This window comes from Dipodomys ordii, unplaced genomic scaffold, assembly GCF_000151885.1.
Source record: "Dipodomys ordii isolate 6190 unplaced genomic scaffold, Dord_2.0 Scaffold37, whole genome shotgun sequence".
Lineage (NCBI taxonomy): Eukaryota > Metazoa > Chordata > Mammalia > Rodentia > Heteromyidae > Dipodomys > Dipodomys ordii.
The window spans coordinates 5,566,826-5,592,206 of NW_012267253.1; the positions used below are offsets into that span (position 1 = coordinate 5,566,826).

Sequence of the window (25,381 nt, forward strand, 5' to 3'; positions counted from 1 at the left end):
TTCTAAGCTATCTACCACAGTAGAAATAACAATAGCAAAGTAGTTGCATACATTAAATAGATCACATTCCCTACTCTCCCGCTCACTATTTCCAGCTACAAGGATAGTTTGATTTTCCCTTTCTGCTGGCTACAGGCTTGTTGATGTCCATCAGATTTAGCAGTCCAAGTTCTGACAGACAGATGGGCAGAGAACCCAGTTTGGATTGAAAGAAAATGTGATGAAAGCAAGTAATCATGGAAATCCAAGTCTCATATAATGTTCTTTTTCCCCAGTTGTCCTCTTGCTTAGCTTTTATGTAGGTCCAATGGATGAAGAAAGTCTTTTTTCCCCATAAATAAATCCATTTGGTTTATGCCGTAACCATTAAGGAATAAGAAGTATATGCCTCCAAATAACAAGAGAATGTCCTAATTTTGGACATATGTTTTAGAGAGCAAGTAATCTAGAATATACTTAATTAAAATGTCTTTTGGTGTTTCTTTTAGATCCATACTTTGGCCACTCTGCCATCAGTTGGTGAAAAGAATATAGAAGAAATACCTATAATTGATTAATAAAGTCTTAAAATATTAATAGGACAAAAACTCTTGGGATACTGCATCAGTATTCTTGGCTTGTATGATCTTTTAAAACTTATTCTCATTACTTTTTCAATGAATTTCTCTTGATCCATGAAATACCATCCTTCCAGAATGTTCTGAAACCCACCACTGAGAAAAACTGTTTATGCTAAAACATACACGGGGAGAAGTAAGAATAGTTTCAAGTCTTGGATTTTACAGGTATCCTACAAAATTACACACCAAAGATCATATATTTCTGGGTTTTAGGTAAGCTTGGAGGTTGCATTAAAATTCCTTTGAGAAACCTCACAAGCAATTATGAATGGACTATGTATGACTCTGCTAAAACTTGAAAGTAATCACTTCTTAAAGAAGGGAAAAAACTCAGAAAAGGCACTTATACTATTGTTTGTCTTAACTATTTTAATAGAACACAATAGCTCTTAAGCTATGTACACTTTTAACTTCTTTGAAAATAAAATCTATTTAAAAGAAGTATCAGCCAAACTGACACTTCTAAAACCATTGGCTCAGATACTTACAAAAGTAGGATTTGAGTGAACGAAAGTAAAGATAATTTATTGAAAGTTGTTTAAGAGTTAGTTATATTCCAGAGTGGTAGACCACTATCTCTGCTATATTAAAACAAGTCAGAGGAGTATTTAGGAGGGGGGAAGAGGTTTTTATCTTTTAGAGAGAGTTAAACTGAAGTCTTAGTGAAAACACCAACAACAAGACGGAAATCATAACTGAATTTTTGCAGAATGAATGCTGCATCCTTCTCTACCACCGCTCCCACACACTCAGCCTTTCTTCACTTCAATCAGCATTTTACCTATCTACGTTTACATTTAATGAGACAACAAAGAATTAGCAGGTATCTCAGGAAAGCTCTTGATGTGACAGACGGGAAAAACAAACAGAAGAGAACTTTAGAAAACTGTGTGTAAGATCAGAAAATTTAAAACAAACTAGAATTGTTTTCAAGTAATTAAGATATTACATTCATACAATCAGGAACAAGATCCTATAAAAAAGAAATATTCAGAAAACACCATAAACAACAATAGCATAAAGGAAAAACAAATAAAGATAAAATTGACAAGTAAAAAAATACTAGGTGATGGAGCACAAGAAAAATGACAAGAAAATTAGAGGACAAGGTCACAAGATTCAACATCCAAATAATAAGAGTTAAAGAGAAAGAACAGAAAAAAAACTAAAAGCTAAGAAATAGCTAATTAACTTAGCAAGAAAATTTCCAAGAACTGGAGAATATGGAGTTTCTGGATTGAAATTATTAACTGAATCATGAAAACACTCAAGTACTTGTGTCCTACACACCTTTCCAAGTAAGCTAGTTGTTTCCAAGACAGTTTGTTACCTTTCCAATGGTAACAACTAAAGTATGTGTTGCAATCAAATGAGGAAGTAAGCAAAAATGGAGGAGACAAAGGGTAGACTACCAGGAAGCCTGGAATGGTCAAGACTGATTTGGGCCTATCATCTGTGCATCAAGCAGAGGTCACTTAGGCCAGAAAATTCTAGAGAAAGTTACTTATGGGGTTGGTAGATTCTCTGATGGGAATAAATATATTGAAAGGAGAAATTGACAACTGAATTTTGAGATTTGATATGCATCTTAGCAATTGATAAAATAAAAAATTATAAATTCAAAAAAATCTACATATGAGAGAGAGAAACCTATGGGTTTGCTACAGCACTGAGTTTTACTTCATGATCCTACTATTCAAAAAAAAAAAAAAAACAGTGAAGAACCTCCATACTGCTTTCCAAAGTGGTTAAACAAGTTTACACTCCCACCAACAATGCAGTAGGGTTCCCTTCTGGCCACATCCCTTCCAGCATCTGTTGTTATTAGATTTCTTGATTATAACCATTCTAACTTGGGTGAGGTGGAATCTCAATGTTGTTTTGATTCCACATAGAGCTCCCCTATGACCCAGCAATCCCACTTTTGGGCATTTATCCAAATGATCACAAACAAGACTGTACTAAAGCTACCAGCACAACTATGTTTATTGCAGCATTATTTACCATAGCTAAAATATGGAACCTACCCAGATGCTCCTAAGTATATGAATGGATCAAGATAATGTGTGTATATACACACACACACACAATGGAATTCTATGCCTCCATCAGAAAGAATGACATCGCCCCATTTGTTAGGAAATGGAAAGACTTGGAAAAAATTATATTAAGTGAAGTAAGCCAGGCCCAAAGAAACATAGGTCCTATGGTTTCCCTTATATAACTAGTATATGTCTGGAACAAGCAAAAAAGGTAAAAAGGCATGTACATACAAGCAGATAAGGTGATGCTAAACAAAATGAACCCCAAGATGGGGACACAACTGGTTTTTTCTTTCTTGCTATTGTTTCTAACGTATTTATAATGTACCATGTGATTTTTTTTTGTTTCTTTGTATGTTCCTCCCCCATGGTATAACCCATTTTCACTGTATTTGATATCGGTGCCCTGCATTTTGTATATATATTTCTCTAGCTTGGGGAGGGGAAGGGAAAAAACAAAATGCTTAAATAGGGATACAGGTTGACCCATTGTAACAATGAGATGTACAAGACACTATGTTGAAAAACAAATGTTACAATTTAGACAGGGACAAGGGGTGGGGTATAGTTGTGGAGGTGGGAGGGTAGGGGAAAAACAGAGGAGGTAACAGTGCTTGATAGAAAATGTACTCATTCCTTGCTCATATAATTGTAACCCCTCTGTACAGTATTTTTACAATAAAAAAAAACATTTTAAAAAACCAGTGAAGATTGTCTTATCAGATTCAAAGTATATATCATAACTATAATTATAAACAACATTGAGCAGATGGTGGAGACTGGATAAGGAACATTACATGTTTGATGTGGGAGGTAGAAATAGAAGCAAAAATTATGCTTGTCTTTCATGGTTAGGTCAGTAGGAAAAAAAAAAAAAACAAGAAGTAGAAAAACATTTTATGCAGAACTCTGACAGTAATTGCCCTAAGAATCTGCTAAGAGTTGAAAGAATAGCTTCTAGAGAAGGGAAAAAATACTGAGAAAAGGTGCTTATACTATTACTTGTCTTCACTATTCTAATAGAAATCAGTGGCTCTTTAAACTATGTGTATGTATAATGCCTTTTAAAATAAAACCTGTTTAAAATAATATTATATTTCCCCAAAGAAGAATGAGAGAATTTGTTTAAAGTAACAGCTTTATTGAGATATGATTCACATACACCACAGTTCAGTCCTAATCAATATAGATTCAGAGCATGCAACCATTATCACAATCAATTGGAGAACATTTCATCACCTCCAAAGAAATCTTATACCCATTTGCAGTCATATCCCATTGACACCTAACCAGCCATCACATTGCACTCTGTGGATCTTCCTAGGCTGGACATTTCCTACACATGGAAAGATACAAGATGTGGTTCTTAGTTACTGTATGTTTTCAAGTTCTAGCCCTATTGTAGATCATCCGCATCTTATTTCTTTGTATTATCAATTAATAGTCTACTGTATGAGAATGCACATTTTATTTATCTGTGCATTAGTTGAAGAACAGTCCTAATTGTTTCCACTTCTTGGCTATTTTGAATAATGTTGCTCGGGCTGGGAAGGTGGCTCAGTGGTAGAGTGCTTGCCTTATAGGCATGAGGCCCTGGGTTCAATTCAGCACCATATAAGCAGAAAAAGCCGGGAGTGGTGCTGTGGCTCAAATGGTAGAGCACTAGCCTTGAGCTGAGGGACAGCACCCAGGCCCAGAGTTCAGGCCCCAAGACCAACCAAAAAAAAAAAAAAAGACTGAATAATGTTGCTATGAATTTCTCTGTACAAGTTTATTTCTGTTGGCTTAAAATAATTGTGCATAGGGTATTTCATTATGACATTTCTGTACATGTATATTGTGTATCCTGATCACACTCAACCCTACTATGATTCTTCCTTCCTTACCTCCTTCCATGCCTTCTTAAAACAATTTCAACAGGTTTCATTGTCTATTTTTATACATGTGAATAAACTACAACCTTATTCACCCTCTCTCTGTTGACCCTCCCCACTCCCGCTGGTACCCCCCCCTCTACAAAATGTCTGTTTTTATTTTCCTTTTCTAACTGTATAAGATTTCCTATAGTATTTTAGACAAATTATTTTAGACATAAATTATTGAAATGATTCTATCTCTTTCTCTTTCCCTGACCCCAACACCTCCTACCCCATTGATCCATGGCTTTCATTGAGATTCCTTATGCCATCTTCATCCATAGTGCCGATGTACTTTGGAACTATTCATTCCCCATCATCCTTTTCCTTTTTCCTCTTCCTTTTATCCTACTAAATAGTCTTGTAAGTAGAATCATGCTGATTCTCTCTCAATCTCTCTCACTGTCTCTGTATATATGAGTGTAAACATGCATGAATATTATGTTCAGGTCTAGCTTCCAAATATGATCAAAAATGCTGTTGGAGTTTTTGAGCTTAGCTTATGTCAATCAACATGGTGTTCTTCAATTTCATTTTTTCCCATTTTTCTTTATAGCTGTGTAATTTCCAGTGGTATATATGTACCGTACCTTCTTTATCCATTCATCTGGGCACCGTTGTTGGGTACCTCATTTGATTCCACAGATTGGCTTTTGTGAACAATGTTGCAATAAACATGGGCATGTAGGTATCTTTCTAGTATATTGACACTGTATAATTTTTGAATTAACATGTTTTCATTTTTCTTGATTATGTACTTTGGGGTCATTGATAATCTAAGTTTAACTTTTGGGGAAACTGACAGGTGGTTTTCCAAAGAGGCTGCATCATTTCCATGAGAGTTCTGATTTTTCCACATCCTCAAGAATATTTATTGTTCTCTGATTTCTTTTTAATATGCTAGTATTTATAATCCATAGTATCAAAAACTTGGAAACTAACTTAAATATCTGTCAAGAGAAAGTAGTGTAAATGAATTCCAGTGAGCACACAGAATCTAAGCAATCATTGTAAACAGTAATGCAGGCAGTGTATTTTATTGATATTAGAGGCCATGTGCCTATACTGAGAAGATCCCACTGGTGTGAAATATCTTTATACCTAGGAAGATGGAACCATGTCAGGGTGTTAACAGTGATTATATTTCCAATGGGTGATTTTTTAAATATGTCCTTTGTATTTTTTTGTATTTAATTTAATTAAAATTTATTCTCTGTACTTATTTGAGGAAATTATAAAACTACTTGAAAGATTATGAATTTTAGAAGACACGTTTTTGTACTTAACCAGGGCTTGAGTATAAGCTAAATATCCTTCCCCTGTTTATTTTTTAAACCTCACAGCCCATTTACTAAATGCATTAAAAAAATTATTCTTTATGTGATTATATACACTTAACATTGAACACTGTCTTAGGTTCTTCAGAGAAGTTTATAGCATACTTTGGTCTTTGTAGAGTTCTTTTTATATGAATATATGCCAGGTATTAGGATTTGGGGGCCATACCAAATAAGAATGGTTCATCTATTTTGTTATTGGAATACATGTTTTGTGGTCATACATTCTCTCTCCTACTCTTCTATCCTCCTTTGCTAGGGGAGTGACATCAACAACTTTCTTTTTCAGTGAGCTTATTTTGAATTAAGGAACTGTTCTAAATGTAGCATATATTTTTATTTATTTAATCCTTACAATAATCATATTAGGTTGATACTTGTGATATTGGACAGATGTGGAGCACAAAGAGTTTAAGTAAGCTGTACAGACTCTCAACAAAGAATTTGGTTCTAAAGCACCTATGATCTTAACATAGGTAGTGGTTACCTTTCTGACTTTTCCCTAAATCGGATTTAAACACTTCTTTTGTTTATTTGTTTGTTGCTTGTTTTGACCCCAACTATTTCTCTCAGAAATTCTAGAGAGGCTGAGAAAGGCTTGGGTATTTCTACTACAAGTAGCCTCTTTGCTCTTCATAGATTTGCCCATTGCATCTTTTCTACATTTCCTTGACATCCTCTTCTCTGAAATGTTTGGATTTCTTATTCTTCAAAGCTGGAAATTCATGTGTTGGGTTTTTAGGGTTTTTTGTTTGTTTGTTTGTTGTTTTTTGAGATCTTTGAACTCTGCATCAAAATCCATGAACATCAATGCTGAGAGGACTAGCTGTTTTCTTCCAGAACCAGATCTGGGGCAAGTGCGGGGTGCTTGGAGCCCTGCCTGATGATTGAGTGTGATTACTTGGGGAAAACATGATTTTTATAAGGTTATACTTTTCCCTAAATATCAGAGTGATATATGCTCATTGTAAAAACTTGGGAAAAATACTAAAGGGAATAGAAAAATAAATGTAAGCATTTAGAATTTGATCATCCAGTGGTAGAAATAAAGATACCACTAGTATCTGTCATTTCTAGACATATTTCTTTTTCTCTAAGCAATTCATATCCACTTGTGAAAGCTAGGTTTTCTAAATAAATTTGCAGGTGATAATTTTTTAATATTCATTCATGTAGTTTAATGTGTAGGATTCTTGTTGAATTTAAAGCTGTGTCATAGTTGGTGAAACGAAAATGTCTTCATTTTATATTCCAAAAAGAAAATAATTGTCAATATTTTAAAACTATGATAAAAGTTATAAAGGGATATAATATCATTGTTTTTATTTGCCTCTGAAAGTGATTTTTCCATTTATTTATTTTAATAGTTGCTGTATATATAGTAGGCTTTCAATTTCTGCATATTAATTTAATGTAAGCATAATTAAGATTTACTTGAAATATCATCAAAACTTAACTTTTGGTATCTAGAATTTTGATTGTTACTGTTTTTGCTATTGTGTTGTGATTGAAAATTAGTAAAATTTATTTGCAATATTTGACCATTATCCTTGGGAAAGGATTATAAATCTTACTATGATAAAAACAACAACAATACCAAAAGAAACTCATTTGGAATGTGTGACAAGTGATAACAATGTTAAGTTTGATTAAAGTTGAAATAACTTGTGCTGAGGCTCATTTCTAAAAGCCTTTTTATAAGAGAAGGAGTTCTGTAATCCACACATCTATCTTCTTGTATTTTCTAGGCATCTGGCCGTCTGAAGAGGTTTTGGCTTACTACTGCCTCAAGCACAGTAATATATTCAGGTACAGAGCTACGCTGAAAAGATATTTGTTAGCCCATCATGGGTCTTCAATCTGCATATTAGGAATAGCCTGGTTTACATCCTTCAACTTAAATTGTTTTTAAAAAAAAGAAATTAGTTCACTGTGAAACACATGTTGCTTCTGAAAAGAAATCTGCATTGCCTTTGGGTACTAATATTGCACAGCAAGCTTTTTGCTGTATGTCAAAGGCTTTTGATTTCCACTCAAGGCATTTTATTTCACTTTGATTTGGGGCAAACAAAACTGAAGCACCAATCAATCCTTACTGATTGTGAAGGTCAAAAAAAAAAACCCACACAATAAAGACATTCTTTAAACTTCTGCTAGAGAAGTCACTACAGAATATTTGATAAATACCTCACAGCTATTATTTAAAGATGTCATCTCCTGGTTTTAAAGGTATTTTTATGTACTTGATAATATGTATTTTGGAAATATAAATTACTATTATAGATTCATAGTAGTGAAATAAATGTTTTCAACTGTTACTATGCATTGTACATCAACCCATAGATGGAAGTTAGAGAGAGGAAAGGTTCCTTTTATTTAAAAATTCTAAAGATTTTTAGTAGACCCAGAAATTACATGTCTTTCATTTTCTCATCTTATGAAAAGTCATCCATTGTATACTTCCTGAGTAGCCCATTATGATTCTAGGAAAGCCATTAGTGATCATGGTGTCTGTTTTAACAATATGTACTTGCAAGATTGGATCAATAATATGTATTTTTTTAAGTTCTATAGGTCTATCGTTACCAACCAGTCTATAATCACTTTGAACAACTAAATACTTATTAAATGTATTTCCGAATATAAATGTCCTCTCTTGGCTTCTTCTCCTCCCCCCTTCCCCCCAATCCCTGCCCTTTTAATTTTGCCTTTTGTCTCCTCTTGAGGTAATAAACTTCCCTAACTGAGGAGAAGAAACGATCTTAAGAGTCTAAGCATATAAAATAAGAACAGGGCAGTTTTGAATTTGGGCTGCAGAGCTGCCCTGGAAGCCTGGCATTTGCTCATCTCGCTGTGCTTAAGCTTGACTGGAGCTCCAATCAGCGAGCAGTGGGCCAGGGCGAGAATGTCACACGGTGAGGGCTGATATTTAGGCACAAAGGGGAAGGTAAGTGCAGAATGGCACAGTAGACTGTCAGCTTTAACTCTGAGCTGCTTTACTTTCAAGCAGTGAAGCCAGAGCTCAGTCCATTACTTCAGCCTGGATTTGCTGGCTTAACCATATTATGTCCCTGCATTGTTTATTTGCTGTGTTGTGTTGGGGGTCAATTGTGATTTAAGTGTTAATTGCTAAATGCTCTTTGTGTAATTGTGCTTTATGGGAGTGGTTTAGCTTTCCAAAATGTTTCAGCTTGTTTAGGATTTTTTTTTAATTTAGGATTGCATTTATTTGTGTGTGTGTTTGTGTGTGTGACTATAATATAGGTACAGACACACTCATACATATTCTACATTTACTTGTCTAACTGTTTTTGAAGGCATGAATGTGGATTAACAATGTTATCCTTTCCTAACAATTATCTTTCGCTACTCTAGCTAGTTTAGTTCTAAAAGACAGCGCCATTGACAAGGGAAAAAAAGGGAACCTTCTCAGATTTTTCAGCTCAGCGGTGGTAATGTTGCAGTGAACACTAATGAGGGAACCCCCACTGATTTGCCTGCTTTGTGACTTTTCTATTTCATAATTATTTTTAAAACGCAAAACGACATGAGGTAGCCCAGTCATGTCTCCACAACTTCCTGGTAGTGCCGTTCTTACTGCAGATGGCAATTTGTTCTTGTAACATATATATCTCTCTGACCATTTTCATCTAATTTGTATGGGTTCTACCATTTCTTTTCTCTCTTTCAGGGACCTTGCTGTGTGTGAGCTAGGGGGTGGCATGGCATGCTTGGCTGGGCTCATGGTAGGTCTTTTCTCAATTCCAATCCCATTCAAAGGGAGGAACAAAAGGAAAAATGTTCCAGGGCCTCCAACTGCTGGGTCAGAGAACCGTCAACAGCATCAGCTGCGGTCAAGCTGCCGGGTCTTGAGAGACCTTCTAGATTGACTTACTTTCGGATCATATTGATTTTATGGTTGCCTCGATGAGCAGAAACATTTTACCTCAGTGTAGTCAATATCGCTTGTTGTGACATTCCAGGCCTCGCACAGTCTTTCTTTGCCATAGCGAAAGCATTTTTTTTTTCAGATTATAGTCCCATTTGCTAAGATACAGGAATAGCCTGGCGAATCACAGTTGGAGCACCATGATATAGCTGCTAATGTTTTGCCTGCATTATTACACCAACAAACATGATCCAGAGCGCTCAGTAATTAGATTCTTTTGAATTAGATTGGCCATTCAGGAACGTCGTTCCCCATTCTCTGGGTTCTGAGTCATGTATTCAGGAGATATTATGTAGCCGCACAGTGCATTAGACAAGTTTTTATGTCTCTACAAATAAAAGCATATTGTTACACTGATTGGCATTTGACAAACCTGTCGCTCTTATACAATGTGTCGAGGTTACAGCCCAATGTGCGAGCATGTCAAAGCTCACAAAAAAATTACCCTCACAAAGCCATCTGCCTGCAATGCAAAGTTATATGAAGGGCATCAGGCAGTCAGACAGAAGCAAGCTGAAAGGCAGAGTGACAGCCTTGTATGATGGCTCTACTAGATAAACAGAAGCCCACAAATGAAAGCCTCTCAGAATACCATCATCCGCTGTCACAATGCAATTACCGAACAGAATGATAGCAAGATAGAGGCTCCCGCAAATGGAATGATAAAAGTATTGACTGATTTGATTGAATGATTAAAATAATGCAGACATAAAATGAAAAAAGATTGAAGATTGTTACAGAGAAATAGGTGAGGAAGCATGATACTGAAGGCTTGTCACTCCTGTCTGCACTTCCACACAGACAAGCATATTTGCTCATTGTTTGCTCTGCTCCTTTTTTTTTTTTTCAGGTTGCTATTTCTGCAGATGTCAAAGAAGTTCTGTTAACTGATGGGAATGAAAAGGCCATCAGAAGTATCCTTATTCAGATAGAAAACGGGTTTGTTGTGCTCATTCCTTTTTCCTGGCTGAGTAACAATTGATATAAAGAAAGACAGCATGGGGCATTAAAAAAAAAGAGTTCCTCCATACACACATGATGAGTAATTAAGAAAAACCAGAAATATATGAATTCATTGTGTACAACAACGTAGGTTTTTTTCCTTTCAGCCGATTTTTTTTAATAGACACTTCTCATTAACTTTCTATATTTTGTGGACTTCTCAAGTCAATAAGAAATTTTACTTCATAATAATTTCAAATTTTCTTTCTCTTCCATTTGTATTAAGATTTGCCAGGACAAATAAATCACTTGATATTTATTTTACTTGCTATTGTTTGCATATATTAACTTTCAGTTCTTATGCATCTGATGTTATATATACTCTCTAATATTGTACCTATTCTAGTTGCCAAAGAGTTACCTATATCCCCCAGTGGAAATAGCTATCAGTCCGTCATTATTTCTTTTTATTTAGAATTATAAAAGCTATCTCCTTTTTCTCTCCCATACTATTACAGTTCAAACCCTGTTATATTAGATTATGCTTTACTAATATGTACACAGAGTTCATGAAAATTGAACAGTACTTTAACTAAGAAAGCAAGCATAATTTGTGACTACTTTAGCACTCGAGCTGATTTGCTCAGGGGCAGTTAACAGCCGTTAGAAATTGAGAGGAAAAATGGGAGATCTGTTTGCTTTGGATTTTTTTTTTTGGTATGCCTTACATTTACATGATGAGGAAAGCAGTCTCATTTGAATTTTAGACCCAGAAAATACCAAAGCAGCTTGTGTGTGTGTGTGTGTGTGTGTGTGTGTGTGTGTGGCATCTTACATAAAATCCATTTTCAATTTTCTTTTTCTTCTTCCGCTCTATGATTTTTCAAAAATAAAATTTGCAGCAGCTCCGTCAGCTGCTCACATAGGAGGAAGGAGGAACATGCAGCACAGTAGCTAATACTGCGCTCAACAGAGCCCCACCCAGCTCATTGCCTGACAGCCCTAAAAAAAAAAAGTCAGGAAGGAAAAACAGCCAATCACAATCTTGGCCTTTGAAATCATGGAAAGAGATCACAAAAAGTACATCCTTTTTTTAAATGCAGGATTTTAATCATGATCTTAAGACTGTCGCAAATTTTTCAAAATATTCCTGAAGATGAGCTGATGTTGTTTCATTCACTCTGCATTATTCTGAGTTATTCTATGCCTGTATCATTTCCCTGTTCCTCCTCCTCATGTCAGGGCGCACAGAGAGCAAAAGGAAGCTCAGGTACATCAGCTCAGCTCCAACGGATGTTTTTGTGGGGAAAGGAAAGCAAGAATATTGAACACAAGAAGGCTGTTTTGACCACAGAAACTTTCAGATTGGGCCCAGTAACCTGAGATTCTTTTTTTTTTTTCTCCTCAAGTCAGCAGGTGTCTCATTTAATAGCATCAGAAACCAATTAGAACTTTTTATCAAACTATGGGAAGCATCTGTAGTCAGTATGTAAATTTAATTGTACTAAAATTATTATTGAGCTAAAGTACAGAGCATCCAAGGAAGCAAAGCAATGCTAATGTCGTTAATTACTGCACCTTTGCTTTAGACAGCAAAGATGCAATGCCAGCTCTTGAAATCAGAGAGGAAATCTCAGATTCTGTATTCACTCTGCTGGCCTTTCAAAGAAATGATTGGTACAGCCCCCTCCCAAGAAAATGGATTTTTAACATTTGGTCCTCAGAAGCTCAGCCCTGAGAGTGCTTTATTGTGCTGGGTTTTACAATGGGTTTAATATAGCGGGGTGCCAAAGGGCAGGAGGGGAAGAACTTTACAATGTAGATAAAGTAGGTCCTTTCAGGATGAAGACCAAAACTGGCCGTGCGTTTTATTTCATCTTTTAGGACTTTTCCTGGTAGAGATCAGTTTTTATCATGCAGTTGTTCTGTTTGTGTGCCTTTTTCTGTTGTAACTAGATCTAATTTTTTTTAATTAAGAGAAAAAGCATGGATAAAGCCTTAAAATTGGCGATGTGTTTTTCCTGCTTTTAATACTAATGTTGTTCTTGATTTGCTAACAGGGTTTACAATGGGCATCCATCATAATCTGTTTTACTGAGTGAGGTTAATATGAGTGAACCCCCCACCTCCATTTCTGTGCCCACTTTATGTAAGAATAACTAATTCACTGAATCACATACTATTGATGCATATAGATTGAAACAAGCTCATTTAAAAATTACTGTTTACATCTTTCCTTTAAAATTTTAGGAAGCCTAAATTATATAGCAGTGGTAGGATATTATCCAAAAATTACTTTCTAAAAAGTAAAAGTGGATGTCAACAACAACGCCAAAACAAAACAAAAAGAAAACGGAGGAAAAAACATTGCCAGAAGCCAGAAAAAAAATCTCTAAGCAAAGCTGCTAATTATTCTTAATGGGCAAGATGAGCACATTAAGAAACAAATGAATACATCAGTGAAATGTAATTGAAAATCGACCTGACAATCGCACATCACATCTGAGTATTGGCCTGTATATTATTCTCATCATTTTAAAATTTTATTTTTGTTGTTCTTAGATTTAATGAATCCAACTGAGTCTTATTTCCTAGCCTCATAATCTTTCTTTTTATCCTAGGAAGGATAAAAAGAAAAAAAATGTGATGTCTCCTTTTAGTCTTCTGTTGTTTCTGTTTTTAATTTATGAGGCAATAAATGGATTAGTTCTGAATCTTTATATCATAGAAGCATGTCAGTCAATTGTGAAGTTATTTATTATCCTCCTAAAATGTATCAGATGGATTGGCTATGTCTTCTAGAGTTCTCTATCTTCACCCTGGAAAGCTAGATGTTGATCTCAGATTTATTAAACAGAGATATCAGAAAAGAGATTAAGACTTGAGGTAAAATGAATTTTCTAAGTGTTGAATATTTTCTCAGACTCATGGGTAGGTTTCTCTAAGGTTTCCTTGATCCCTAAACTGTGTTGCTGGTTTTAACCCAAACATCACCTAACCTGAAAATGTTCTCTCTTTATGGATGCCTTTTTTTCTGCACTCAAGAGGACAAAAGATAATTTGGAAATGAGACCATTTGCCTCATCCAGTTTTCAGAGTTATTCTAAATAATGAGAAATATGTTCCTTTCTCTTTGACACTGTCCTGTGGTATAGTAAAGGAAAAAAATCACTAAGTGGCCACAGATAATAATTATTCAATAAGGTTTCTAGTGTAAGAAACCTTTACATGGGGCTAGAGATGTAGATCAGGTGGTAGAGCATCAGCCAATGAGCAAAAGCACCAGACAAGGTTCAAGTCCTGATCCTGAAAAAGAAAAGAAGTAGCCTTGACATAAGAATATGGAAAAGGGGGCTGGAAAGGTGGCTCAGTGGTAAGAGCGCTTGCCTTGCATACACGAGGCCCTGGGTTCGATTTCTCAGCACCACATAAGCATTAGAAAAAAGCCGGAAGTGGCATTGTGGCTCAAGTGGTATAGCACTAGCCTTGAGCTGAAGAGCTGAGGGACAGTGCCCAGGCCCAGAGTTCAGGCCCATGACCGGACCCAAAAAAAAAAAAAAAGAATATGGAAAAGAAATAGTATACTGGGTTCTATGATGATGCTAAGTCCTGTCCACCTCATGTTGAATAAAAGTAGAACATCTAAAGGTAAGCAGCCCTCTTTGGTTACAGTTATTACCTTGCACTCGGGCCCATTCTTAGTAAACCTGTTATCTGCAGAATAGCCCAATGCTTGATGTCCCATTTCTCTGTGCACTTGACCCCTGCATCTCGTTCACACACACAGTTCATTTGCAATCTACATCATGATTTTCTGTGCTGTTTAAAGGATATACTTCTGATTTAACTTAGTTTCCTAGAAGAGAATCCACAGCTTGTACAGTAAATAAATGAAGTTAGATCTGTACTATATAGGCTGTGCTATATATGATTGAGAACTTGAGAATCCTTTCCCTGTATTCTGTGTCCAGGCCATTCTTCCAATAGTGATGACCACTATAACTGTATCTGTCAGATGAATGACAAATAGGCTCCTATTGGGTAGGAGCGCAACAATATCTTTTAAGATAAAACTTAAAGCAATGCTTTGTGAATCAGTATTTTTATTTTTAAACTATTTTCTGGCTTAAGGGGCAATGCCAACCCTCAAAATGCATATGTAACTGCTAATAAATACCATTACTAGTGACCAGAAAAAGACTAATATTTTGAGCAGGATTTTAAAAACATCTAACATATGTATATGTGTACACTTTGCTTAAGTAACTATATGGCTATTATATATAACTCTAAATCTTAAGAATAAAAATCAACAGAAAATTTAAACACAGCCCCACTCTTGAACTGTGCTTTCCTTGAAAAGAAAATCTAGAGGTAGAATTGTGATTTCATTTTAACCATGAGCATATGTCCTGCAGCTTTGGAAGTCCAGTTGCCCAGACAAGAGGATTGGAGGTGATTGCCCTGTATCCATTTAATCAGAAATCACATTAAGGCTTTCATTGCGCCCAGCCCCTCCCACTGAAATCTTCCAGAAGGTGGGTGCAGTTCAGAGAACATGATGTGGTTTGTTGTGTTGAACACTATCCTAGACATATTGACTCGATTTGATTGGATTTCCTTTATTACCCTGAGGTGACTCAGTAGCATGATAAAATCTGTTATTGGACACAGTGCCATCCAGAAGGATCATCAAAATCTGACCTAAAGAGTGGTGGAATATCAGAATTTATCTCTGAAGGTAGTATTTTAACATATTACTGCCATTTTTTTCTCTTTGTACTTGTTTTAATATTTAAAAAGACACTTTCTAAACCACAAACTATATCTCCTGCCCAGTTCTAAAATAAAGCAGCCTAAATACTGCTGTGAATTTTTTCATTAAAAGGAATTGCTTCTGGAATATAAATACATATGCTTGCTCCAGTCTGACCTCCTGGAGTTGCAGGTTTATAAATTGTATAAAAGTATATAGTGTTAAGATGTTTACTAAAAATTATTAATAGGTTTTCTGAGTTATATAATTTAACTTCCCTGTGACTATTTTATAAAAAGTATTACCTCCACTAACAAAATAATATGTTTTGCTTGATAGATTAGTCATGCACTCATACGACACTACAGGTGTACCAGGCGCATTGTGGCATACGGTTGGATGCCATGGAAACTCTGAGTAGGGTGTGGCCAGAGTGTGGGGGAACTTAATGAAAAAACAGTTGTCAGTTGACTCTTTACTAATTTTGTTCTTCTCAGAATAAAGATGTCAGCTGTCCTTTTCTATAAGACATTTCATTTAGAAGACTTTCCTGAAATACTTTCTTCCTGAAATAGACAGAACTGTGGGCCGATGTGTCATTTTAGTTAATCAAAACAAGTAGGCAAATTAGTCTCCTTTATTTTTTTAATGAATGTAATTTAACGGTATTTAATTTGCATACAGGAAAGTTCACCCAGGAAAAAAAAAAGTCTGCATTATAGCACTTTTGTAAACCTCAACAAAGCCCTTCATTAGGAGACCTAATTGATTTTTCCTACCCACTCCTGGGGGAAGAAAGCTATCACAGTACCTGCTTATTCATTCAGAGAAGAAATGGGTGTGCTTGGTGGTTCAAGCAGAGATTTGGGTTAAAAAGTCCTGTGGCTCTGTTCTTGCAGGGAGATCTTGGCCAATGCCTGTTTTGAGTATTCAGGAAATCTGTTTTTCTGAGCACTAGGGGAACATCGCTTGTCTGCTTGGTGTCCTCCCCATGGGCCCAATTTAGTTCAGCTTGTAGCCGTCATTGGAATTATTTTTTCTTGTTTATTTAAACCTGCTTGATTCCAGAAGAAGGATTTTTGAGGCTTCTTAAAGTAAAGAACAGAAAAATACCACAAGAAATAAATGAGAAAAATGGGGGCATTTGGAAATTGCAAAGCCAAGAAAATAACGCTGAAGCCAGGGACAGAGGTCAGCACAGAAAATATATGCCATGGAATCTCTTCTGGTTATTAAAGGTAGGACACATATTAAGCTCTGATGTGTACAAGAGCTAGGACAAAGAGAGAAAATGCAAGAAATATTTTTAATTTTTTTGAAGAGAGCAAAACAAAATTTATAGTCCAGAAGTTGGAAATCCAGCTTTTCCTAGTATTGAAACCTTAATTTTTCCCATGAGTCCTCAAATATGTGGCACAGGATGATGTAATGGACAAGCTACTGAAAGTCTCCTTTCAGTAAGCATGGCTCTTTGTTCAAATCTTTCCATGTCAGCAGATGGCTAAAGGCCAACGCCAAAGTCTGTAATGACAGTTTTTCAAGGGAACTTTCACTAGATTGGCTTTCTTCTTCAGTAATTCATTTTTCCTCAAAGAGCTCCAGACTTTTCTTCTGTTTCTTTTCACTCCCTCCCAGATCTCTCCCTGCTGCTCATCCCCACTCTCCCTACTAGCATTTAGGAGACTGGAAAACTTCAATTTGGAAAGCCCCTGACTGAATGACACTTGCCTTTCGACTCTTGGCCCCTTTAAGCAAGTGGAGCATGGTAGTTCTGCAGCAGTCATGCTCCACCAGCACCCACACTCTGGGCCTTGCCTGTGATGGTACCCAGATGTATACTTCCTAGATGATAAAACTCCAGCCCAAGAATTAAGAGATTTTGCTTGTGGTAAGTTAGCATTTGGTGGCAGAGCCAGGACCACCCTGTTCTCATGCTCTGCAACTTATCTCTTTTCACTGTGCTGACCCCAGGCATGTTTGGCTGGGTTTTCAGTCAATTGACAGTCACTGCAGAAGTTTTCTTAACTGTGTCCTGCAGATGTGAGCGACATCATCATAAGGAATCAGAAGGCTGGTGTGTTTAAGACTGAGAAAATATCAAGCTGGTAAGATCCCTTTCCACATTGAAACTTCTTCTCTTGATGCTATGGATGTTTATTTTAAATAACACTGGCTAACACTGACCGGACACTTACTGTGTGTCAGGTACTGTCAGACAGTGTTCTAAGCACTTACAAATATGATCTCATTTAATACTCCTAAGAAACCTAGGAAGGAGGAAGACCCTCATCAGTTTTAATGAGTAGATGAGAAAACTGAAGATAAGTATATTAAACACCAGGTTAGGGAATTATGTAATGGTTGAAAAATATACAATATGAGTTTGGGAGAAGGCCAGCCCCTAACCTTTTTAAATGGCTCTGTTCCAATGGCTCTCAATCTGGGATCAGTTTTGCCTCCCAGGGGATTTTGGCACTCTCTGGAGACAGTTTTTCATCAGTCTGACTTGGGGAAAGAGGAGAGAATGTCAATGCTGGTATCTACTGGCTACTAGTATCTGGTGGGTAGAGGCCAAGATGATTGCTAAACATCCTTCAAAGCACAGTCCCGCCCCCCACAACCCATAAGCATCTGGATCAGAGAGTCTGTGTTGCCATGGTTGAGGAAGCTCACTCTAATCTAAAATTTTAAAATTTTAGGTACCCATTCCCTTTTAGATTCTGTTAATTTATATCCAGACTAGGAAACATGCTGGCCCTTAACCAAAACAACTGTGTGTAATTATGTATTCTGTGATGCTCCATTTTACTTTTTGCCCTACTGGTAACAGATATAGAAAGCCAGGCAGTGTTCATGCCTCTGAGTTACTCAAGAGGCTGAGATTTGCGAATTGAGGTTTAAAGTCATCCCAGGCAGAAAAATAATCCTCAAAACTCTTAACACCAATTAACCAAGGTATGGCCTTGAGGAAAAAAGCTAAGGGTCAGCTCCCAGACCCTACATTCAAGCCCCAGTATCAGCTCAGAAAGAGGGAGGGGGGAGGAAGAGAGTGGAAACTAATCATTTTCCTATGAAAACTACTAAAATATCTATTTGTACATTTTCTCTTTATTATAATTAACTACAGACTTTATTACTATTAACCAGTCAGCCTTTTGTATTTTAAGTTTTAAGTTTAAGTTTAATGCTGAGAACACTTTCCCACCCTGCCATGTTTGGAAAAAGAAAAAAAGTCAGATGAACAGTACCATATTTAAAATCCAAAACAACCATGGTTGCCGTAGTTCAAGCTTGTAATACTAGCGCTCAGGAAGCTGAAGCAGAAGGACTGAGAGCTCCTGTCTCAAAAAATTTATGTATTATGGAAATTCTTGTATGAGGCTATGGAATAATAATAGGGTTTTTTCTCATATTAGTTGGTGAATGCAATGAAGTGCCCATATGTTTTTAGATCCATTAGAAGCTTCCAAGTTTCCCAACACACAGGGGGCTGTATGTTTCTTATTTCAGTGAACAAACCACATCCATTTCCCACAAAACCCGAGGCAAGTCCAGAGGAAGAGAAAGCATCTGCCATTACTTACATATCCCTCACTCAGGATAGCCTCTCCTCCACAGAGAGCAGTACTGTTTTGAAGAGGACTGCATTTTGGGACATGATTTTCAACCTGGTCTTTTAGTTATCAATCACAAGCACATTTTCTGTGTTGTCCTCATTTACATTTATTTAATGCTTAAGGTCATTTGTGACCATTTGAGTGTATTTCAGCATATGGAATGGGGGAATAATAGATTTCAGTTTCATGCTGTGAAGAGAGATTGTGTTTGTTACAAGACATAATGTTGTTTACTGGGTGTTAATAATCACTAATTAATAAACATATCTAGACTTCACAAATGTTGCTTTTTAAGGACTAAAAATGTCAAGTGTTTAACTTACAGAGAGCAGTAGTATTTCCTATCATCTCTTCAAAAAAATAATTAACGTACATAAAGAAGCAAAATATTCAACACAGGACAGAAGATTTAATTACATGGTCTTTGTTTCTGCTTGCTTTTTTTTCCCTATTCTCAAAAGTATTATTTCTAAGATTGTTCTGATATGTAGTTAGATGTACAGCTTATATTTCAGTAGAAATACAGGAACCTCTCAGGTGAGAGGTTATTGCTGTTTTTTTTTTCATTTTTATTTTATACCATTGTGGTCAGTTTTTTCTCTTTTAACTATTGCAGCCATTTTGTCCAGAGTCTTCTAAAGCACTTTCCAGAACACAGGTGGATGAGTCAGTCCTTGAAATGCCTTGATCTTCTATTAAAGTGCTACTTGACCACTTAACCTTCAAGCAGCCAAGGGAGAGCCAACCAGAACCGTCATCAACATTCCTCTTCTAGCCACTGCTTCCCCACCCAGAACCATTACAATGCAGTGAAAGTATTAGTTCCATGAGAGAAGAAATAAAAGGAAACCAAACACAAAAGAGCTAAGATATAGTTCAATATTCTTTTTTAGTGCCTCAATGCATATGTAGAAATTCTCTTCCAAATTGGAGGTGTGGAATAACAGTAGCGACAGATAACTAAGAAGTATTTACCATAGCTACAAAGCCCACACGTGAGCCAAATATTTCTGCTATTAAAAAGCACTTCAAAGCTTGACATGAAGTTTGTAACAGCTGAATGTCTCTTGTGACTTCATTTGCAAAGAAGATGTAAAAGCTGAAAGGGAAGTCATGATATGCGAACTGTGAGGCTAAGAAATAACATTTTTTTTTTAGAAAGGAATGAGAAACTTTCACATACTCTATACTCAAGACACCTAATTCAGACCTAAGTAATGAATGTCCTTAGTAATGAATACTATGATTTAAATGTGAGCCCCTAAAGATATGGTTCCTAGCCTGTGGTACTGTTAGCAAATGGTGGACTCTTTAGGACATGGGGCTTAAATGGAAAGAAGTTGGGCCTTCCCTGTTAAGTGAATGTTGGAGCCCTGGCCTATTCTGCTGCCCTGTGCTCCCACTATAGTTTACTGACTTGCCACAGCCCCCAGCATTGAGCCAGCCAAGTGATGATAGACTGAAACACCAAAACTTTGAACCAAAATAAACTTTCCTCCTTACAAATTGATTATGGACAAACATAAGGCAGCTCAGATTTTTGCCACAGTAACAGAAAGTTGACTACCACAGTAACTATCAACATTTCTTCTCCCCACTGACTTCTTCCTACAACTTACCCAGGGCTAGGAAGACTCAGATTGTGTAGTGCTTAAAGCATATTTTGAAGCCCCTCTTTAGAAGGATGAACTTGATTGTACATTAGAGCATAGGGACGCATGGCCCATTACTAGGGCCCATTGAAATAGTCCTTTGCAAGCTTGGGGCTCTGACACTCAAGCTTCATTAGCTTAAGTGAGTCCACCCTGCTCTTTCTTATAAATACCACCATCCTTGCCCAGAGTAGTTTTCCTCTCCTATAAATCAAAGCAAATCTTCTTATTCCTATTGTCCCATTTTTATCCCAGACTATTAAATATGTGCTAAACATGGAAAAATATATTGCTGAAAGCTAGGGAGGCTTAGCCTGGCTGGATCTAAGGTCTACGTCTATGAAGCATTCTGTATATCTCACAGCTCTGAATATAGCGATTGGCTGGTTTAACCATTTATTCCTCCATGTAGTCATTCATTCATTTACAAATATGTCCAAGGCATTCTGCCTTTAGGAATCTAAATCTGGAACTATAGAAAGTAGTTCTTGAACAAAGGAAACTGTACTACTAAATATAGCCAGAAATTAATGGAAGAGCAAGGATATTTACAGCATTCCAATTGTTGGGTTTATCCGAACCTGTCATCTAAACTGTGACTGTCTAACAAAGAATGATTTGGAGCCTCTGACGTCTCTGTATTTCTAGGTCTTCCAGAATTAGTGAATGCCGTCATTCTCTGATTAATGTTAGTTAACATTTACAATTTTTAAAGATCTATCAAATTTTCCTTGCTGTGATATTAAAAATGAGTTTCCCTGAAGAAAACAGTTTGTCTTTCTGTGAAAGTTACTTATTGCTCTTTGCTAAACCATAAATTTTAGTTAACTAGTAAACTTATTTTATGACCAAGATTTTACCTTAATGGTGGCCTTCAAGACCAGGAAGGGGCTGGAAAGAGCACTAGCCAATGAGCAAAAGTGGCAGATACTGGGTTCAAGTGCCAGTCTCAGACAGAGAGAAAGAGAGAAGAAGGAAGGAAAAAGGGAGAGAGAGAATCAAGGAAGGAGGGAGGGAGGAAGATGGGAAGGGAAGCAGAAAGGGAAAGAAGGGAGGGAGGGAGGGAGGGAGGGATGGAAGAGTTCTTCTCTGAGTCTCAGTTTCCTTTATAGATTGTAAATGTGTATCCCAACCACATGAGATTCAATTGCTGCTTTATCCAAGCCTTCTGGAGGGTGTTCTCACTCTCTGCATCTCATCTGCCCTTCACTATTCCCCAAGCCTCCTCCACTCAAGCCTTTTGATAACAAAATGCCTGAAATATAAAGAGAAAGGAATGTGTTGCATCATGTTTTTGGAGATTTCAGTCCAGGACGAAGGAAACACGTTGCTTTGAGCCTCTGCTGAGTATGCCAAATAACAATGGTGGAGAGACTGTATCAGCACAAACTGTTTGCCTTGTGGCCAAGAAACAAAAATAAAAACCAGATTAAATTTAAAGTGCTGGTATCTCACAATCCCTTTCAAGGCCATAGCCCCAATGGCCTTAAAACCTCCCACTATGCCCCCACCTCCTAAAGATTCTACCATCTCCCACAACTCTGGGGACCAAGCCTTTAACACATACGCCTCCGAGACACTTACCCAAACCATACCACCCTTCACTCTAGTACCAACACATTTGGTCTTTCCCATCTCTGGTCTTTGTCATTCTTGTCTCTCCTCTTTGTCTATCTAAGACTTCCTTCTAGAATAACTTATTCCCCCTGCCTTTCCAGAGTATTCAGCCCACCCTGATACTTTCTTTCTAGTAACTTTCTTTGGACTTAGAATATTACCACTGTTTCATGAGGAATAACCTCTTACTATTCCATGTGTTGACTTTATTTCTATGTTGATTCATTTATTCATTTGTTGACAAATATTCTGATCATCTTCTGTTTCCAAGTTTTGAGCTAGGTGCTGGAGAATAAGATTGTGGTGAATAAGCCTGAGAAAGCCTATGCATTCTTGTAGTTGACATCCTAGGGAGAGAGATAATTTTGTGAAGGCAAAGATTCTGCTTAATATATTTTTGTATTCCCTGAAGTATACTTGATCTCTGGTGTATCAAAAGCTTTCAGGATTTATATTTGGAGCATATTTGAAAGACGTGAATCCATAAAGCTTGTGGAACAACAATTTTTACATTTGATCTTAGCAAAAGGCCAAGAAGTGATGGAACAGTTTTTACTGGAGGAAAGTCAAGCTCTAAAGAGTTAGACATCAGTTTCTATATCAGATATCGACTTCCATTTCAAGACTGTCTTCTCAGGCATGCGCATGCGGTGTCTGTAGACAAACTGACAGTTGTGAGTAGGCGTTTATCTGCTCTTTGTCAGACTGAAGAGGAAGGTTAGTAGAAGGTAACTGAGATAAGGGAGCTGAGGACTCCTTCAGAAATACTCTGATAAAATATACCTGTTAGTGAGTTTTGCTAGAATTATGGTCACAGAACCTCAAGAACTGTAGAGAATTCTAGAGATGACACTAGGGTCCCATTTCCTTCTGTCACTATCCTGTAGATGAGAAAATGAAATTACTGTGTGTACTTCCTAAGGTAACATTGTTGATTTCCTTTACAAGTTTGTAGAAGGGATGATGTCCTTACCATTTAGAGCTTTGCACTAAAGAAACCATTTCCGTCTGCCTTTTTCTATTTAAATGTGATAGATTTCAGATTCCAGAGGCACTATTTTAGGGGCTTGTGTATGTGTGTTAGTATTGTGGTTTAAACTCAGAACCTCTCTTCTTGCTTGGTTTTCTGGCACACAGCTGGGACTCTGCCACTTGAGCCACAGTTCAGTCCAGCATTTTTCTAGTTAACTGGACATAGAGTCTTACTGACTTTTTTGTCTAGGGATTGGCTTTGAATTACAGTCCTCCACATCCACCCTCCTGGTAGCTAGGATTGTGTCCATGAACCACCAGTGAGTATCTGGCTAGTAGCTCTCATAAACTGCAGTGAATTAATAATTAAGATTTGTATGTGGGGGGGTGTGTATGTGTGCGCACGCGCGCATGCACACGCACACCCGCTTGACAGTCCTGAGACTTGAACTCAGGGCCTGGAAGCTGTCTTTGAGCTTCTTTGCTCAAGTCTAGCATGCTACCACTTGAGCCACAGCATGACTTCTGGCTTTTTTGTTTGTTTGTTTTTGTGCCAGTCCTCAGGCTGGAACTCAGAGCCTAGGAGTTTTCCCTGGTCTTCGTTTTCCTCAAGGCTAGCACTCTGCCACTTGAGCCACAGCTCTACCTCTGCCTTTTTAGTAGTTATTGGAGATAAGAGTCTCATTGACTTTCCTGTCTGACTGGCTTTGAACCCATATCCTCAAATCTCAGCCCTGAGTAGCTAGGATTATAGACATGAGCTACCAGCCCTTGGCATTCTGCCTGTTTTCTGTTTGTTTGTTTGTTTAACTGGTTAATTGAAGATAAGAGTTTCAGAGACTTTCCTGCTCAGACTGGTTTCAAAATGTGATCGTCAGATCTCAGTCTCATGAGTAGCCAGATTACAGGGTGAGGTCCCAACAACTGGTTAAGACCTTTGCTCTTAAAAAAAAAAAAAAAAAAAAAGTTGTTTCTTTGGATTTTCTTATCTGTTTGATCTGTTTACCAAGATCAAAATCTCAAGACTGTTGAATTCTCTGTTGAAACACTGCCTGATTTTCAAGACAAATCTTCCCTCCTCCAGAATTTTGTATTCACAGAAGTTACATACCAATAAACATGTCCTTATTTTCAAAGGAGTTCAGGTAAAAATGGACAGGATATATCTTTAAAACATTTTTAAAGGGCTGGGAAGTTGGCTCAGTAGTAGAGCACTTGCCTTGCATGCCTGAGGCTCTGGGTTCGATTCCTCAGCACCACATAAGCAAAAAGAAAAAAGCCGGAAGTGACCCTGTGGCTCAAGTGGTAGGGCACTAGCCTTGAGCTGAAGAGCTGAGGGACAGTGCTCAGGCCCAGAGTTCAGGCCCCGCAACTGGACCAAAAAAAAAAAAACATTTTTAAAGAAATCCCACATCATAATCCATTGTGAAATATAAATTTATTTTATCTTATTAATAAGCATTAATCAATTTTTAGTATTTTGTTACAAAAATGCTGCAGTAAACCAGGCGCTACTAGCTCCTGCCTGTAATCCTAGCTACTTAGAGGGTAAGATCTGAAGATCACAATTTGAAGCCAGTCCGAAAGAAAGTATGTGAGATTCTTATCTCAAATTAACCAGAAAAAAGTAAAAGCAAAGCTATGGCACAAGTGGTAAACCACCAGCCTTGAGTAAAAAAGCTAAGGAACAGAGCCCGGGCCCTGAGTTCAAGCCCCAGCCCCAGTACAGCACCAAAAAAAACTGCAATGAACTACATCTGTGTGTGTGTGTGTGTGTGTGTGTGTGTGTGTGTGTGTATTATACACATGCCAGTATATTAATAGGACACATTTTCAGAAGCATTGTGTTTATTCACTTAGTCATAGTGTCTTAATTCTTTTTAAATTCTACTGTATTCTAATAATATATTATCTGAGATTTTAAAAAATAGCTTTATTGAGATGTAATTCACATCCAATTG

At 37.0% G+C, this 25,381-nt stretch overlaps 1 protein-coding gene across 1 annotated transcript in view; it reads left to right on the forward strand.

Moving 5' to 3' along the window:
- Positions 1 to 25,381, forward strand: part of Camkmt (calmodulin-lysine N-methyltransferase) — a 350,451-nt gene that overhangs the window by 295,849 nt on the left and 29,221 nt on the right. The window contains exons 4-7 of the mRNA XM_013017890.1: positions 7,664 to 7,724; positions 9,607 to 9,661; positions 10,715 to 10,778; positions 17,601 to 17,667. Coding sequence (XP_012873344.1) covers positions 7,664 to 7,724; positions 9,607 to 9,661; positions 10,715 to 10,778; positions 17,601 to 17,667 — 247 coding nt within the window. The remainder of the gene's footprint in view (positions 1 to 7,663; positions 7,725 to 9,606; positions 9,662 to 10,714; positions 10,779 to 17,600; positions 17,668 to 25,381) is intronic.